The 19,455-nt window shown below is 49.5% G+C and overlaps 2 protein-coding genes across 2 annotated transcripts in view; both read left to right on the top strand.

Annotated features, from left to right (window-relative positions):
* LOC140218914 (uncharacterized) overlaps window positions 1–19,455 on the top strand; it is a 541,895-nt gene that overhangs the window by 488,721 nt on the left and 33,719 nt on the right. The gene's annotated exons all lie outside the window — the stretch shown is intronic.
* On the top strand, window positions 9,565–14,645 carry LOC126521184 (prolyl 4-hydroxylase subunit alpha-3-like). The gene is made up of 2 exons (XM_050169799.2): window positions 9,565–10,907; window positions 14,396–14,645. Exons 1-2 carry the CDS (start codon window positions 9,589–9,591, stop codon window positions 14,559–14,561), a joined length of 1,485 nt encoding a protein of 494 aa, XP_050025756.1. The 5' UTR covers window positions 9,565–9,588; the 3' UTR covers window positions 14,562–14,645.

The raw sequence follows: 19,455 nt of genomic DNA, 5'->3' as shown, positions 1-19,455 counted from the left end.
TGGCCATTTCCCGCTCCTTGCTCTCTTTCCCAACTACATATCCCATTTTCAAAATGATGCGTTTATGGTCATTCCCTATGCTGCTATACCCTTCCTATCAATGACCATTAATCTCAACTTATCATCAATTCCTTCTGTCATCAGACAGTAATCAATGGTCGATTCCCGGTTTCCAACTTCCCACGTGATCTGCCCTTCACACTTAGGCCCTGTATTCACGATCACGAGATTATGTTGCTCGCAAAGGTCTAGCATTGACTTCCCGTTATTGTCGGTATAGCCATCTAAATCCTGTATGTGGGCATTCATGTCACCTAATAGGACTATCTCAGCACCATTCCCGAAACCCCTAATATCAGCGCTTATGCATTCCACTAACTCTTTATTCTTCTCTGTGCAATTTATTCCGGTCCACAAATACGTAACTCCAAGCCAAGTTTCTTTCCCACTCATTGTACCTGATAACCAAAGATGCTCTTGACATTGTGAATTTACTCTTTTCCATTTGGCTCCCTGATGGATGAGCATTCCGACTCCCCCTCCCTTTCTTTCCGACTTAGTTCTGTTGCACCCTTCCCATACATAATTCTCAATAACTGGCGGCTCTTCTGAGTCTCTAAGGTGCGTTTCTGTAACCGCATACACCCCTATTTGTTCTCTATGTAACTGCTCCTCAATCTCTGCCCACTTTTCCTTTCTTCTGCCGCCCTGCATGTTTATGTAGCCTATTGCATGGCGAGCTCTTGTTCTTGCTTTCCTCCTTTTCCTGTTATCGGCGGCGATGCTCTTCTGATGTTCCCCTAGGGGACCTTCTTAATTACTACCTACTCTGACCTCCTGAGCGCCCGCGGGCCCCCTAAAAAAGCAACAGCGCGACCCCCAAGTCGCCAGCCCACTTCTCGTGCTAGCCTGTAATTGAAGTGGATCCCATCTCGTTTAAAACCACCACAACTTCTCACTTCCCTGTTTACTTCGACAACCTCGAAGCCTTTCTCTCGGCTCATTTTCCATATTGCCTCATTGGCAGCCATTACGGCTCTTGGTACGTGACTGTCACGCACAGGCACCTGCGGCACCATGCACACCTTGATCTGCACCTGAGGGCAGACCTGAGGCCACCTTAGGGTCGACGACAACTCGCGCAAGTAGTCTACCCTCTTTGCCAAGAGCGGGGCTAGTCCTGTCCCTTTTCTATTTAGGACATCATTTTGCCCACTTGCTACTATGACAAAGTTGCGCATGTGGGCATTTCCGCGAGCTTTTCTTTTGCTCGCTCCATGACAGAATCCAGTGTCCGCCCTGGAAATGTCCCTACCACCACTTTTTATCGCCTTTCACTCTCTCCAGAATTGATTCTGAGCACCTAGCCAGGTTTGAGTCGCAGGCGATAATTACCATTTCACTTTCTCCTTCCTCTTCATGCTTCCCTTAGTTCTTTTCTGTGTGATTTGGACTTGACAAGGCGCATTGACCCCTGCGCTCCTGCTTTCTTGCGGCGCAGCCTCAAGGTAGGCGCCGCTCTTTCCAGCTACCCCCTCACCACGTCCGTTCGCAGAACATGTCACACTCCTCTAGGGAGCGCTCGGGACGTCATTGGAGTGGCGCGCGTGCTGCGCATGCGCCTAGTAGATGGCGCTACCCTCGCGCTCCAAAATGGCGTCGGCAGACCAGGCCCCGCACACGCTCAAGTTCAACAAATGGCCACAGATGGCGAAAACATCGACCGCGCGCCGCTGCTAATAAAATCAGCATAGTAGGATCTCTTCGGCATGCTTACGCTAGTTCCAATATTTCCCGCTAGAGGCACCGTAATAAGTGCAATTTTATTTTACAAACTTTCTCTTACAATTACCGAAGCATTTTTATTGCATAAAGAGAGGGCGAAATTATCACTGTTAATCAGAGATTGCGCTATTTATTAGTAAGTTTATGCTTTCTTTGTCAGTATAAACGCAAATAGCGTTCAGCATCATCGATCTTTCACGTGACCTCTGGCCTGGATTTAAAATTTTTACCGGTATTTTCGAGTGCACGGCGGCACGGATTCATTGGTTCGTACGCTTTGCTTCTTTGTTGCTAAAACTAGTTCATTGCATTCGATGTCTCTCGTTATTTAACTTTGGGTGAAGTGACGTGTTCGCAAGCGAACATGTAAGCCCGAAAGTTGGGTTTCGGTCGCGAGTCATTCGGAGCACGTCTGCATAGAAACGGGAGCTGGATTCTGCTGCGGCAGACAACGGCAATAACGTTGAGTCGTTTAACACCGCTGCTTGAATCGTTATGTAATATTCGTCTCATTACCTTCCAGGCGGAGACACGTTAACAAACTAGATCCTGCATTACGTATGGGCAGTCAGGATCATCCGTTGCTGTTTCCTAACTAAACCATTACTTGCGAGGCCGTCGTTAAACACACACAATCAGGAAACAAAGAGAGAGCGATATCAGAAAGCGCGTCGCATTTTTCATCTTACTGTAGCCGTGGCCATAGGTGACTGAGTAGCCTTATCAATATACCTATGAAGCTGTTTTTCGAGTCCGCCGGCAACTTCTTTCGTCCCCAAAACCGAATAATCCATCGGTAAAATGAAGTGAAAGTACAGAATTAAATGTAATAAACAGTTCCAAACGTTCTTGCTGTTCAGTTTGGTTTACCGCAGGGCATTTATTTTTGCAATAGTGAAGTGGTGCATCACGTTCGTGCAGAAAAATAATGCATCAGTTCCAATAGCTTCATGACTTTCATGCATTATTCGCTTGTGGAACCAGCAGTGTGATCTCTTCTAGTGTATAAATGAGCGCACGAATGTTCTCATTTGTGATCTTAATAATACTTCAGCTGTTGACGTATTGGAATTAGGCAGACATCAATTTTATTGACAATAGCAATATTTATTTACCATGCAGCCTAAGCACCCTAGAAAAGACAGTGTACATTTGCATGTGCTCTGTAGTCGCAAACCATTACAACATATATATTATATCTTTTTGCATTTCATATTGCAAAATTATGCTTTTTCAATTTCTGATGCAGTCAACATTTCTGTTCCAGACAAGCAGTAATGAGGACGGCACCAGTATGAAGCAACACACTCCACGCACTAAACAGAAGCTGCTTCCTGCTGCAACACAAGGCCATTGTGCCAAAGGCCAACACAAGGCCAAAGTCCACACAAGGCCATTCTGTGGACTTTGGCTGCTACTACAAAGTAAACAACACCCGGTTAAGAAATAAATATGCTTGATTTATGCTATATTGGCTCTCTAGTCTTGAGATACATGTCATTTGTTTGTAGCAGGTGATATGAACGTTTGTTCGTGTTTACAGTTCAGCATAACTGGTTCGAACATAAAATAAAACACCTCATGAGTTTGGTTAATCTGCGCTGTATCTCATGTGTCACTGTTCTGCCCCAGCAGAGTCTATGCCAAGCAAATCTCGGTCATCGCAGGAGCTCCCATCTACACCAACAGGAAGGGGCTGGAGCCGCATTTGCAAGGCTTTTGCACCATGAACAAAGAAGCGCGAGCAGAAGAATTTGGATATCAAGTCTGCAGAGGACTGTGTCAAGACTGAAAAGAGCTTCACCCATCATTCTACCAGCACGGACATTTGGCCGAGAAATCCAGTTAACTCAAAAAGGATTCTTTAAAAATTCTTCGTGTTCTGATGCACCTGAAACTTCTGACCAAGCACCGACGACGATGGCCAGAAGAGTTCCGTCAGTTTGCCCGGCTTCCTGGCCATGTCAATTCCATTTGTGCCAAGTGTCATTTCTTTTTCTATAAATGCAAGCTTTTTCATTGCCCATTCTCGTTAGAGATCATTCATCCTCATCCAAACATAAAGGTCAACCGATTCTTCGCTGATACTTAATACCAGTCACTGTCTAGTAGCCTTCTAGTGTATGTTGTCATGCGCAACTCCTCTCCTGAAATAGCTGATGCAGCATCGGCATGCGTCTTGCATTAACCTGCGCACCGTGTGCTATGCACCATTTTACTTTTCTTGATGTTTAAAGCCTTCAATGCTTGCAGAGCAGAGTGACTTCTCTCTTGAATGCAAGCTTTCTCCTTTTCCATATTCCTAGTCTCGTTGATGATTGCTCTTCTTCCTCGATAGCCTGGGTCTTCGCGCAAGCTACACTGAAGTGATTGGCCACAGAATCTGGTTTTGCTGCCCCACTTGGTTGTGGTCGCCGTGTTACATTTCTCGGATGTGGGGGCCTGGTAAGTTGCGTTGGTAAGCAGTCTCTCGAGGTAAGCATTTGCTCCTGCAGTCCGCACAGAGACATAGACTCCCAGTATACACGCACTGTAACTGGTGCTCTCCGTTCGTTCTTTCCTGCTGCAGCCATGGGCAAATTGTGCTTGTGGCCTTTCTCGGTCGCGATTAAGCATGAACGGAGACCAGCATAATGCTTACATGGTCCGACATGTATGGAGTTGATAGCCACATGGGTGGAATTGCCCGTAAAACTGGCAGATGAAGGTGATGTCCACGAAAGTGACTTGTCATATTGAGACAATGTAGGGCACCAAATGTGAGCCATACATTAGCGGCCCCCGAAAGAAAACAAACGTGCAGGTTGGAAAGTAGTTAACTCTAAAATGCCGGGTGGTCCATGTTGCTGTGCTGGCTGCGGCAGCCGATGCCTGCATCACCCGATTGCTTCGCAATGCAAGTTGCTCATCTTTAACGGCGACTGCCGCTGCAAACAGGTGGGGCACTCTGTCCAATCTGCTTGAGCCGCTGGTTGTTGCTCGTTACCAGACTGCCATGTGCGACGACGACGGTGAGCCGTTTACGAGCTCGCGTCAATCATTGCAGCGTATCTCGACATGCAAATTTTATTTCTGCTATCGCACGAGAATGTACACTGTTCGTATTCTGCCAATAAAGTCGCACGCTCTGTTCACTCACTTGTGGTTCGTTTGTACGGGCGTCAGTAGAGACTCTTTGGTCTCCTGGTAATTAGAACACACCAGCTAGGTGGCAGCCGAGGCATTGAGGCATGCCGCATAGCCGGCAGGGCAAGCATGGCGCGTACAAGCGTACGCTACCGGCGAAAAACGGCCATATTGAATTTCGCTCTAAAAAGCGCACTTCCGCTTCTGGATTGAACAGCGCCATCTGGCGTCCACCTAAGTAATTAAGTTCCATGCGCTGCCGCTGCTTATTTTCGTATCACTGCGGAAGGTACAGTTTCCCTTTCTAAATTTGGTTCTCTATTCTATGGGCAGACGCTCCTCGCTAGCCGAGTAAGTCGGATGTCTCTGAAGCGCGCTCGCGCTGCCCAACGAAAGCGCAAGTCGCGGCAAGCTCAGCGACAGTGGAAAGGAACAGCGATTCGAGTGGAAAGGAACAGCGTCTTCCAGAGTCTCCCAACACAAGGTTGAGGGCCAATGAACGGATGCGACTGAAGCGACTCAACCGGTCTCCTGGAACGAAGGCTAAAGAGGCAGAACGCAAAAGGCAACAACGCCTTCGCAACAGGCTCCGGCAACAGCAGCAACAACAACAAGGCACTTCAAGTGGGGTATGCCAGCTCCCAGATTGAGCAGTTCAGACAACAGCAACAGAGGCAGTCACAGACAGGCTTTCGCCTACAGTATTTTAGCTCAGCAAAGTGCCCATACATTTTTCCTCGGCTGCTTGAAGTCATTTTTCCGCTACCTTCCGTGCCTCACGCTCCCTATTTAGCTCATTTTCGAGCTCTTTGACCTGTTTGACACACGCATCCTGGAAAGCCTCCATTTTCTTCATCCTAGCATCGACATCACAGTGCGTGGCGATTGACTCAATTCCCTCTCCCTTCTCATCCGTCCCCTCGTCTGCCTTGAGGGACCCCCCGCCCACTGCCCGCTTTCCCGGCTTTCTTGACATGTACTGCACGGCTTTTTCCAATGGAAATACTATAATACGACAATAATGCAGAGCACGTGCCTTCTACCAAAAAGCGATACGCCCAGTACCTAAATCCTTAAAATGCCGCAAAGTAATTCTCACCAATGTTTTAAAAGCAATCGATGCAGCGCAGACTTTAGGTATGCTACGTTTTCGGACGTGTTCAACCACGCGGCCACGCTCTCACTTTCCTACCAAAGCAATATTCCCGATACCAAAGCACACTCAGTGAAGCAACTAATAGCTATTAGTCTTGTAACTTCCACGCTACCTTTTAAAGGCTATAAAGACTTAACGTCCCACCCCGTTGCACGTGTTGAAGCACGTGGCGCGAAAGAACGCTCTCACTATCCTGCAAAACCAAATATACACGGAACACACCCGCGCACATGAACAAAGAAAGAGAAAAAAAAGGAAACTACCCAATTATTATTTAAAGACTAAAAAATCAGCAAGTTAAAAACAGAAACAAGCTCAAAGCATCCACAAAAAAAACTTATGATATCATCGCCACCACGGAGCCCTGGAAAAACACGTCCATCCGCCACGAAACCTCACGCTACTTTCTATTACCTACTAGGCTACTACTGCTATCTGCCACTACTACTACTACGCGCTACTACTTTGTTTTCTTGGCCTGTTGTTGAGGCACTGCCACCGCTGTGCTTCCGGTGGAACGAACGCAGAGCGCAGCGGAGCATGAAAGACGGTGATAGCGAAGACAACGCGAGGAGTAACGCGGAGAAGTATGGCGAAAGGGTGAGGAGGAAAGCGGAGTGCCGCACGAGACGCGCTCCACGGCGGTGACCCGCTACGAAATGGCGCCGTACTAGCGTGCGCCGTCACCCGCTCGTCGATCACGTAATTTATTTATTTATTTATTTATTATAAATACTCACAGGCTCCAAACAGGAGTATTGCGTGAGGGGGTCATGTACAGAAAATGAAGGACACAAATAAAGCAGCTCATGCATCATTATACAATGGGTAACAGTTTCGCAGGACGCAGAGAAGTAATGACAAGTATAAAGCTACAAATATAAGGCCAGAAAAATATTGTACAGTATATGCAATCTCTGAAGGAACATCGAAATGGCGGCTAAAAGGGTGACTAACAAAGTACAAGGCAGTTAATAAAACAGCTAACAAAACCAGAGCAGTACTTGGTCTTTGAAGACTGCACAGTCATGAATGGCAACGATGCGATCAGGAAGATCATTTCAGTAGCTCATGGCACGCGGAAGCGCTGATGAACATAAAAGCCGTGGTTCGGCGAAATACGCGCCTAAAGCTGTGGCTATTACAAAGACGACGGGATGTACGATTTGGTTCGGTAAGGGGAAGGGTAGTAGGATGCTGACTATGAATTATTTTGTGGAAAAGACAGAGCAAAGCGACATTCCTTCGCAGCTCTAGTGTCGGGAGTGATAGCGAGAACTTCAGGTTAGTAACGCTAGTCTGTCAGTCATATTTCTTGGTTATAAAACCAAGCGCGGTTCTGAATTCGTTCTAGTGATTGTATTAGATAAGCCTGACGCGGTGACCATATGTGCGAGGCGAATTCAAGTTGAGGACGAACAAAAGTATGATAGGCTAGTTTTCGAGTGGTTAATGGGGCATCTCGAAGATTACGTTTCATACAGCCAAGAGTACGCGATGCTTTGGCGGTCGTGTTATTAATGTGAGTCTTCCAGCACAGCCTGACAGTGAGATATACGCCAAGGTACTTGTATGGAGTCGCATGCGCACAAGGGTTAGAATTTAGTGAGTATGGGAAGGCTGAAAGCGTCTTCTTGCGGGCAAAAGTCCCAGTTCTGCAATTGTCAGGATTCAGCGTCATTTGCCACGATGTGCACCAGTTAGTGATTTGATCTAAGTCGTTCTGAAGTTCAAGGTATTCAGAGAGTGAGCTAATTTTCGGATATATTAGGCAGTCATTTGCGAAAAGTGTAATGGTTGAAGTAATGTTAGACGGCAGGTCATTGATGTAAGTTAAAAACAGTAATAGACCCAAGACGCTGCCCTGGGGAACACCGGAGGAGACGTCAGTTAAATCGGATGAATATCCGACAACGACGGTGAACTGCTTACGAAATGACAGGAACTTACACAACCATGAGATCGTTGAAGAATGTAAGTGCAACGACGACAGTTTAGCTATTATTCGGGAGTGTGGAACGCGATCAAATGCCTTGGAGTCGTCAAGAAAAATGCAGTCAGTCTGGAAACCTTCATCCATGTTAGAAAATTATTCGCTGGTGTATTCTATTAATTGCGTGTCACACGAATATCCCTTCCTAAAGCCATACTGGTTTGGGAAAAAGTAATTATTGCGTTCAAGGTAATGCGCGATGCCTGATGCGACGATGTGTTCAAGAAGTTTGCATGCGATACAGGTTAGATATATAGGGCGATAGTTACTGATATGATTTCTATCACCAGCTTTAAAAATGGGAATAACTTAAGCGATTTTCCAATGATCAGGTATTTCCTCGGTAGACAATGATTGCTCGAATATGTTACAGAGGATAACGCTGGAACGATTTACGGTGTTCTTAAGGATTTTAGCATTTATGCCGTCAATGCCACAGCAAGTTGATAACTTGAGGTTATTAATTAAAGATGCAATTCCAGTAGCAGTCACGTTTATAGGTTCCATGTACTGATAGTGGACATCGGTTAGGTGTGGGATACTGGAATGGTCTTCTTGAGTAAAGACAGATCTAAAGAAAGTGTTAAAAACGAGCGGGAACTCTTGTTTACTTATGGGCGCCCCGACGTCGTTCAAATCACTAAGGCATGCGGTGAGCGCGTCCACCGATACCATATATGGAAACGAGGCGCTGCCGTGGGCTTCGGAACCCCTGCGCGTGCGCTGCTTCGCCTTCATCGCGTTCCATCGTGCCGTGTTCGCGCTTTCTTGCAGAACAGTGAGGGACGGTGGAAGTGGCTCGTCTGCAGCTCATGCCAAACGAGCTCGCCGAGCTCAGCGCCGCCGAGAGGACCCTGCCGTTCAGGTTCAAATTCTTTGTCTCAACATAACGCGAATTCCAAACACCTAAACCGCTACGCTCAAATTTAAATTACGGAGTGTCGTAATCACCGGTGACCTTTTTTTTTCTCGCCTGGGTTTTCACGTGGCGTGGGAGTGGGAAGCTTTATAAATCTTAAAAACAATTAATTAGTAGATAACCATCGTATTCAGCTTCGTTATCTAAAACAGTAAGCCTTACTCTTTAATCGAGAAAGTTATTTTCGAATGGTTAATCTTGTGATGATAATAGTTGGACAATTTATAGGCAGTTCCTCATTCCAGGAAACCACTTAGTCGAGAAAATCATTTTTGAATGCTTAGTTTTGTGACTATAATCGTTGGATAATTGATATATTGTTACGGCGCAACCAAGAGTGGCGCCAGTCAGAAGAAAATGATTTGACGCGTAGAGGTCGAATCGGTCTCGACAGCCATCTTGTTTATGCAACGTTGTCTCGCTCGCAAATATTGTAAATACATGTTTATATGTGATTTCTGCAACGTAACAAAATGATGATCATGTTGAGTGCATCCCCATACAGTGTTTTCTTATCAGCCTCCTCCAAAAAGCGAGAAAAAGCCGTCAGACGGTTAGCGGAAGAGGAAGAAGAAGGCGTTCTCGTTCCAAAGCGCCGCCACCTTCAGCATGTCTGCCAACGTCGCGGGAGCCGTGGCAGCGGTCGCCCTCTGGGTCGCCATCTTTCTGCTGTGGGTGCAGCCTTGCCAGGCGCGCATCCCGCCCAACTATGTCAGCTCGCGGCGCGGCGATCCGCACTTCGGCCGCGCGTACCGGGAGGTGAGCCGCTGGTTCTGGCGCTACGTGGACGCCGAGCGCGGCCGGCTCGACTCGATCCGGCGCCGGCTGGACCGGCTCGAGGTGGCGCAGCGCTCGTACGACGGCGTCGACCCCGAGCAGTACTTGGGACTGCCCATGAACGCGTTCCTGCTCATCAAGCGGCTCGCCAGGGACTACGTGCAAGTGCTCGAGGAGGCCAGGGACGACACCAACGCAAAGCTGCTGCTCGCCATGCGGCCGGGAGGCAAGAGGGCCAGGCGATACCAGTTTCCGAGCAAGAAGGACGTCTCCAAGGCGGCCCATGCCGTGCTTGAGTTTCAGAAGAACCAGGGATACACTGCCAAGCAGATCGCCGACGGTCTGGCCGCCGAGCCCAACTCGTCCTTGTACAACTTCCAGATGACGGCGAGAGACTGCTTCCACCTCGGCGTGGCCGCCAGCGAAGCTGAGGACGGCGAGAGCACCCAGGAGTGGATGCTCGAGGCGCTCGACCGAGCCGCTGATGGCACGGTGGACGCCGCCGCCGCCAAGGAGTACCTGGCCTACGGCTACTTCCTGGAGGGCGACTACCAAAGTGCCGCCGACACTAACAACCAGCTGCTCGAAGAGGACCCGAGCAATATGAGGGCGTTTCTCAACATGGAGTTCTACCAGGAAGGCGGGCCGGGTCACTGCTATGCCTCGCCTGCCACGCTTCTCGAGATGACGCTGTTCAAAAAACTCACGCATCCCGCACGAACGGACAAAACCTGCACGCGGCTTAGAAGTGCGCGGCAAAACACCTACGAAGGGCAAGTATACCGGGAGCAAGTGGTCCGGGAGCCGACCACGATCGTCTTCCACAAAATTCTATCATCTACGGAAACGTCTGCGCTGCGGCGCGTAAGCGCGGCCGACGGTGTCGTGGTCAGCGGGCCCTCCGACCACACTCTCCGAGAGCTGACCCGGAAACTGGAGGAAGTCACGGACATGAAAGTGCTCGCTTCGAAGATACCCTGGAAACAGCTGGTCTCGTACTGCCAAGAGCACACGTGGCTAAACCCGGGTAACAACCTTCGCTCGAAACCATTTGCCACGTGGTGGGTGTTCACGGGCCCCGGAGTTCTCGGCGGACTGGACAGGTCTCTTTTCCCACAAGTCATTCTTGACTCTGGGATGGCGCTGTTGCGGTAAGTTGCCCCCATGAGATCACAAAGGAAACGACGGCAAAAAGAATTCGCAGCCAATGCTTGCGTCTCGATTTCGCATCGCAGCGCTAACCGGTCGGTGTCGCGCACGAAGCAACTAAAATCGAATAATGGTAGACTTATGACCTTCTCGCACTATAACGGCTTTGCAGTAAACTACTCGTACCTGCAACATGTTAAGCAATAGGGCAAGAAAGCAGGGACGTAAGGGAAAGAAGTGCTGTGTAGTCTCAGCCTATGTACGAGTACATACATGAAAGATCATGTGCTCAAGAACGCGCATGACGCGCAGTTTACGTTACAGTGTTTGTAAAGTGGTCTATCAATCTGGTCTAGACAAGGTATCTAACTACTGCGACATTGTAAAATGCGACTTAACAGCCAAAAGTGCGAACTAATCAGGATTTCGCGCAATACTGCTTCGTCTAACTTAGCCAATTATCACTCGATGAACTCTGTACCCAAAGAAGTCACTTCCTATAGATACTTAGGCGTCCACATAACATCTAAATTTTCGTGGCAAACATACATAAACCACATCACTAACAATGCTAACCGCACGCTTGGTTACCTCCGTCGCAATATCTCTATGGCACCCGCTGATTTAAAGCTACTTCTGTACAAAATACTACGTCCTAAGCTTGAATATGCCGCCTCTGTCTGTGACCCTGGCCTAGATTACTTAACAAATGCAACAGAACCTGTACAAAATTGTAGCGCACGTTTTATTCTTACTAACTATTCTCGGACATTAAGTGTAACATCTATGAAGACTACTTTAAACCTATCTCTCCTCTCATCCCGTAGGAAGTTAATTAGCACGCTTATCCCTTCTGCACAAAATTTATTACTACAATCCGAAATTAAAAACTGCACTATTCTCTGAACCTGCATACATATAATCTCGTACTTGCCATCGCCATAAATTCAGCGTTCCACATTGTCGCATGAACCTATTTTTTTATTCATATATTCCTGAAACTACGAATGAATGGAATCATCTGCCGGCTTCAATTGTTAGCATAACTGATACATCTGCTTTTAGGACTTCTATTGAAGAATACTTTTGTTAATCAGCATTTTTTTATTTTCTTATTATTATAGCCTGTCGTCTGTACATGTTCTGTATTTCGTTCCACTCCCTTCTGTAAGGCCTTCGGGCCTTGAAGGTAGAATAAATAAATAAACGACGATCTCAATTTTTCCCACCTGCAGGTCTCATTGTTGATAAGCTGACACTCTCATTACTAACTTAGGTTTTGGACGCAGCACAACGTCATACAAGCTCAACACTTATCTAAACTGACCCAGTCATCATAGCCGCGGTAAAACAAAGCTTTTGTTGAAGCTGTGCACTTGGAAAAGTGATTCAAGCGTAGATGATTAGGACAGGCGCTGAACTATTAAACTGAATTGCCAAATATCGTGGCCAAATCAGCCCTTGAGTATCTATTAAAACAAAGTTCTTAAACTCGCCATGCCGCGGTATTTAAATTTTAACGCGACAGCGTTAAGGAGCTCGTGTCGCAGAAAAGCCGGTGTCGTTGGCGTCGGCGGCGTTGGTCGTGAGCAATAAATCCCAGAAGGCACTCCATAAATAAAAAACATCTTGCAAGATGGGCTGATGGGAAGCGAACCAGGGTCTCCGGAGTGTGAGACGGAGACGCTACCACTCAGCCACGAGTTCGTTCCTTCAAAACGGGACAAAATCACCTCCAGTGAATGCGGTGTTGCCTTAGAAACGTGCCGTAGAAACTTATACTGCGGTGTATATCGGTGATTATGACCATGCAACTTACAGAAGTCGCAGTTTCACGAGTAGCGAAGTACGTTTCCGCTACATTTCATCTGCGCTCTGCGCACACGCAGAGCCATCTTGCGGCAAACACAGAAGACCCCCTCCTCGCAATGCACGGCGCTGCCCCGACACGTGGCGCGCCACTCGCCCCATGATCGCGTCCGCCTTGATGGCACGTCGGGGCCCGGCTATCTGTGCCGATCGCGACGTTTCGCTGGCATAGCGCATTTGAGTAGGCGGTGCGAACGGGGTGCGATAACGCTATCGCGTTCCACTCTTGAAGGCGAAGCTTAAGCGTCCTCCAATTTTTGTCAGGGGGCTCTGTAATGTAAAACTATTCCAATGTGTTTTATTCCAATCTCCTGACGTCAAACTTACGTAACCGCCAACACAAGCATCGGTCGGTGACCCGCAGCGTAGCCTGAGCAGCCCAATCAAACGCTCGCTTCGTTTACAGGAGGTCACGTTTGTTTGCTTTCAAAACGAATAACATTGCCGTCATTTCGCGGTTTTTCTTATCTAATTGGCTGAAAAGAGGCGATGAGCACGCTCAAGTGGAGAGGGTTTCGATGGGGCCGAGCCAGCGCACTGAAAATAGATAAATGGATTAAAAGGGAGGTGCCGGCGTCTTCGATTAGTCCGCTTTCCCTTAATTATCTTGCGGTGGCCTGTCCAAAATAGTGGCGGCGGGCAACGGACACATAAAAATGCGGATAAAACGGATCCTCAGCTAGGAAGAGTTGGCAGAGCGATGTCGTATACGTGCTGAAAAGGCTCGGTAACGTTATACTGCCACACAAAAAGTTTCATTATATGCAAATAAACTCATGCTTTCCAGCAGGTGCGAGCAGCCAGTGTCTAAGCAATCGAAGGCAGCCATCTTCTATTCCTTTCGGAACGGGCCTGTCTCTGGCTATTCAGAAAAAAAATGCAGTTTTGTTCGGCATATTAATACATCTTTAACGTGCACACGTCAGTTTATCACAATGAGTTTTCGCGGTTTTGTGACATCGAGTGACAGACAGGGGAAATGGGTGCAGCCCGAAACCTTTTGACCAATAGCACAGGGTTAATGGCAAAAAGGCGTCGAATCAGAAATAATGATAGCAGCATTCCGGGTAAGTTGGTAATCCATTACTGAAGTATTATTGCGCAACAGAAAAGACACGGACGTAAGAGAAGAACACACACCAGGCGCAAAGTTTCGAGGTTGGAAGTTCGCGCTTGGTGTGTGTTCTTCTCTTACTTCCGTGTCTTCTCTGTTGCGCAATAATACTTCAGTAATAAAAATAATTTTTTTCTTTTGCTCGGTCAAATCATGCATAATCATGGTGTACACGTCATGTGAGATTGGGAGCTATCGCGGTTTTCGTGACCTCTCATGACAGACAGGCGAAGTGGGAGTGGTCTAAAAATGTGCTTGGCCATTCGAGGAGGGCTGATGGCAGAATTGGAATAGAAAAGTTTGGAATAGCTCTACGTTATAGCGCCCATGGTCCAGCAACATTGCCTTGTACTGCCGGCTGCCCGCATAAGTCAGGGTTCACATAATCCTTTCTGTGATATGGTTCGCCATGGGTGACTGGCCGTCGTGCGTACACATGTGATCTTGCGACTCTGTCGATCCGAGGACTTTTTTCCTGTGCTGACCTGTGCGCCGCTCGCGTTGCAGCTACCACGTGATGAGCGATGGGACGCGAGACCGCGAGCCCATCCCGTACTCGTGCCGTAGCGACAACGTGACCATCTTCTACAAGCACATCATGCTTGAGGACCAGCGCGTCTTGTGCCAAGCATCCTCCGGCGGCGCGTGCGACAGGTACGCACTGCGGCCCTGAGTCGCTGTGTGTGCGCTGATTCAGCTCAGTCTGTTGTACGTCTTGTGAATAAAACGTCACTCAAGACTGCGCACAATTGCTGGAACGCGCTTGTCAACTCAAAGCGCCTCAGCGTTGCTTGATGCATGCATGTTTCAGCGATATTTATCATGATGTTTATGCGTAACCGTCAGAGCAGCTATACTCTCTCTGTGATCTGTTGTATCTTCAAATCCTAAATCAAGTGCTTTTGGTGATGTGCAGGCACATAAGCAGAGTCCGTTCCTGCGGGATTTATTTGGCATATAATGCGCGTTGAGAACTTATCAAGTGTGAGTGACCCTTGGTCTGTAGCTGCCAGGATCATTCGCGGTAGCCTACATACGTCATATGCGGATGTTAACTGGGGCGAAAGAACGCCGCTGGAACAGTTTTAGACAAAAGAATAACCTGAGTACCAGACGCTTGCCACTATACATAGGCTTTCGGCATTTATCTGCTCACAACCAGGCTGCCTTTGAAACTGTTTTGCCTCCAGCTGCACACCTTTCTTTTAGAGGTCTGTTTCAGAGGCAGTCTGACTAGAAGTGCTCACGTTCACAGTAAGGTGCTGCGTAAGCCGCTTTATTTTTTTTTATTTTTTTTCTGTCGCTGTAGGGTGGCTAATTTTACTGCGCTTGTCATTTATGAGCTCGAAATAATGCCACCTGAAACATCAACCTCATACGCTTTGGCAACGTAAATAAAGAACGGACACAACCTCTCCATAAGGGCAAAGCATCGAATGCGATAGCAACATGAAGAAAAGAGCGCTACGAAGACGAAGGGTCGCAGCGCGTCTTCGCGTCTTCGTAGACGCTTCTTAGTAGCGCTATTTTCTTCAAGTATGCCAAACCAACTCGCCCACATCAAGCTTCTGCTGATAGCAACATGTTAGAATATTACACGAAGTGTAAGGCTCGCAGCTATAAGGGCAGTATAAGTTGCAGTAAACGTAAGCTAAGTAAACACACGCAGTGTGGCGCGTGTAGTCACCCGCGCCGGGGGCGGAAGACCGTGACCTTCAGTCCTGTCGCAGGCCCTTTAGACATACCGAAGCTGGACTTGAAGGTCGTCGCTCTTGATGGCTTCTTCCCAGTCTTCTTGCCTGTTGAAAGGCGAGTGGTGCAACGCAGAACATTGCCACAGCATGTGGGGCAGCGGGGATCCAAACCTGGAGTGTAGTGGCTCAGCCAGGATCGAGACGGAAAGGAGCCCGTCTGCAGCGTTCTCAGCACCGAGGTCTCCGAGCTTCTCCGTGCTGGTCGTCACGGGGATGCCGAGTACTCGTTTGATGTTCTTCCTGATGAATGCGTCCATCTTGTTCTCCTCCGGTCGCGACCACTTTAGCGCGGAAGCCACGTAGTTGATTAGGCTCATGAGGAAGGCGTGGTAGATCCTTAGGAGGTTGGTTTCGCTGATGCCACCCCTCCTGCTCGTCACTCGAGAGACGCGTCTGAGCATGTTTTCCGTCTTCGCGCTCAGGCGCGCGATCGTTTGCGCGTTGCTGCCCTATGCATTGAGGACCAGTCCAAGCACCCTGAGAGACTTCACCCTCTGGATGCGCTGGCCCGTCTTCATTCTGAGTTCGATCGGTACTTGGTCTAGCGGCGTGTCGAACTTGCGGCCCTTCATGTCGGGCCGACACAGCAAGAGTTCCGACTTCATCGGCGAGAGGACCAGTTCCGTGCCCTCGAGTATTTCTTCCGTGACCTGCAAGGCCTCTTGCAGGGCCCGCTCCACCGCTGCGTCCGACCCACCGCAGCACCAGACGCTGATGTCGTCCGCGTGGAGAGCGTGATTGAGATTGATGCGCCCGATTTGGTCGAGCCGGACCGATAGGTCTTTCACATTGATGTTGAAGAGCAGTGGGGATAACGCCGCACCCTGCGGCGTGCCGAGGGCTCCCAGCGCGTATCCGCACGGCTTGAAGTGACCCAAGTTTATCATGGTCTTGCGATCCCTGAGAAAGAGCTGACGAACGCGTGAAAGCGTTCGCCGAGGTTGAATCTCGTCACTGAGTCGAGGACATGCTCGTGTTTGACCGTGTCGAAGGCATTGGCGAGGTCCAGCGCCAAGATGCCTCGGACGTGTCTCGTTACCACGTCGACTGTCTACCTCTTGACTAGTAGCATGACCTTTTGAGCGGACAGCGAGGGTCTGAAGCCGACCATATTCGGCGGGAGGAGGTGTCGTTCATCGACATGCCTCGATATTGTGTTGTGGATGACAGCTCCGCCACCTTGCCCACGCAAGACGTCAGCGAAATGGGTCGTAGACTGGCTTTGGCTGGTGTCTTACCCGGCTTCGGAATAAGTATCACCGTGGCTTCCTTCCAGGCATACGGTGTGATGCTGGCCTCTCAAACCTCATTGATTTCTTTGTTAAGCAGTTCGATCGAGCCGTAGTCCAAAATTAGAAGGAGTCTGTTCGAGCCGAAAAACATGGATCCAAATCTCGACGCGGCCAGAAGGCAGGCGCGGGCAGACTATGTGTAAAGGCATTTAGCCAAGCTAGAAAACGCGGTTTTCACGGATGCAACACTGTATCCATGGAATAGACACACAAATTACATTGAGGCAGCTTCGGTAGTGGTTGACAACGCAGGCAAGCTAATCACCTGCGCAACTACACGTAGTGACAGGATAGTGGAAGCGGAGGAAGTCGCTGTTGCGCTGGCAGCGGCTGAGGGCTATCGAAAATACAAATCAATGGTCATTTTAACGGACTCAAAAGAGACATGCAGGAACTACACCAAGGGTAGAATCTGCAGGGCTGCCTTCGCTATCCTCCGCAAGGCAGAACACCTCAGACACACCGCAACCCACAAACTAATCTGGATTCCGGCACACACGGGGATAGAAGGAAATGAAAGGGCAGACAGCTTGGCTCGCGAGATCACGTACCGAGTCGAGCGGCCACACGCCCTGGGACAGCACTTCACCGTGGAGATCGGCTACTCAGAGTTACTGAACTACCACAGAGGCAACAGAATTAGATACTCCCCGCCACACAAAGCCTTAACACAGCAAGAAGCAGCTGGTTGGCGGAGGCTGCAAATGGGAACCTTCTCTAACTTACATATACTAAGCAAGATGTATCCTACACAATTTAGGAACACTTGCCCGTGGAGCGGGGCAACCCCCACGCTTTACCATATAACCTGGGAGTGTAAACGTAACTACACATTCCACCAACACAAAACCCCGAGTGCGGAGCAGTGGGAGAGCCGGCTCACCAGCTGCGAGCTCACCGCCCAAAGGGCAATGGTGCAGCACGCAAGCGAAGCAGCGTGGCTCAGTGGAGCCCTGGACTAGGGGCCCAACCCTGCTAAGAAGGTCAAGCGTCTGCAGCGATGAAGACGAAGACCGAACGCTAAACCCTTAATGGACCAAATAGTTTTCTCTCTCTCTCTCTCTCTCTCTCTCTCGAGATTCTATCCGGCCCGGGCGCCGATCTTCCCTTGAGGCCTTGAAGGGCCGCTTTGACTTCCCAGACGGAGAAAGGGGCGTCGAGCCCCTCGTCCGCCTTGCCGCCGTAGGCCGGGTAATCTTCGGGCCCGGACTGCCCGATGCGGAGCTAGCAACGCGTGACTTCGTCGATCACTTGGTTCGTAGATGTGCCTTCGCTATTGAGCTTGTGGACCAGCCTATCGATGGCCAGAGTGCGGTTTCACTTGTACTGCGTGTCGTTGAGTAACTGCTTGACGAGGTTCCACTTGCCTCCCGCGCGCATCTGTCCGTCGACCGACGCGCATACTTCGTTCCCTTGCTGCTGGCCGATCTCTTTTCAGTGCAATTCGATCTCGCGGTTGAGGGCCGTGATCCTCCTCCGGAGGTTGCGATTCAGCTTCTGCGTCTTTTATCTGGCTGTGAGGGAATTCTTGGCTTCGAGCAGGTGCGCCCATCGAGCGTCCATGCGGTCGAGCTTGAGGTCCGTTTCGACGGTCTTGGTGACCGCAGCTACGTCCTTCTTGAGCTTCGCTACGAGGTCCGCAAACGACTCGTATTTTTCGTGGTCGTCCTTCCTTCTCTTGCGGAAGGCGTCCCAGTCGACTATTTCGAACGCCCTGTGCGGAGCCTCGCGGACCGGCAGGGAGATTTCCACGTTGTAGTGGTCACTGCCCAGGTTCTCTTGCAAGTTGTGCCACTCCGCTCCCGGCGAATTCTTGACGAAGGCCAGGTCTGGGGTGGTGTCTCTCGAGACCGAGTTTTCCATGTGCGTGGGGCAATGGGAGTCGGTGATCAGTTCTAGGAAGCTGTCAGTCGCTGCCTGCAGGGGTCTGCAGCCTTTGGGAATGCTTCTCACGTAGCTCCAGGCTTCGTGCGGCGCGTTGAAATCTCCAACCATAACGAGCGGCGTCTCTGTCGCGTTGGACGATGCCTTGGTCGTTAGGCTGTAGGTCTGCCGGTTGTCCCTAGAAGAGCAGTACACATTGATAACCTAGACGCTGTTCTTGAGCGAGCTGTTGGGTATGATCTCGACGAGCAACGCTTCCAGCTTGGTGTTGCCAAGACGGAGATCGTGCTCCTGGAAGACACACTTCTTTGCAATGAGTATCGCGATGCCGAGCCCGTTCTCCGCCAACAAGGAGACAACTCGGTACACCTGGAGAGCAGTCGTTTCCATTCCCGTTTCCTGTAGCAAGATGACGTGGGGCCTCTCTTGCGGCTCCCGGGCCTTGATGAACTGCATCACTTGAGGCATGCGCCTCCGGAAACTGGGACAGTTCCACTGCCACACGATGAGCTTACTATCCGGTCTGGCCATGGTTGGGCATGTTGAACCGGAGGTGGGCTGGGATGCCATCTTGTTCGTCAACCCACGATAGCTGGTTGTCTTCTAGCATTTCACTGGATACCGCCTCCAGCCTGTC

This window comes from Dermacentor andersoni, chromosome 6 (assembly GCF_023375885.2).
Source record: "Dermacentor andersoni chromosome 6, qqDerAnde1_hic_scaffold, whole genome shotgun sequence".
In the NCBI taxonomy this organism is placed as follows: domain Eukaryota; kingdom Metazoa; phylum Arthropoda; class Arachnida; order Ixodida; family Ixodidae; genus Dermacentor; species Dermacentor andersoni.
The sequence above is the reverse complement of the archived record's forward strand: the minus strand, read 5'-3'. Positions and strand labels throughout refer to the sequence as shown.

What these genes read in the sequence shown, in the direction of transcription:
- LOC126521184 (XM_050169799.2), top strand. Translation starts at nt 9,589, where the DNA reads ATGTCTGCCAACGTCGCGGGAGCCGTGGCAGCGGTCGCCCTCTGGGTC. An exon ending in TCTGGGATGGCGCTGTTGCG is followed by an intron (nt 10,908 to 14,395) that starts GTAAGTTGCCCC and finishes CTCGCGTTGCAG; the next exon opens with CTACCACGTGATGAGCGATG.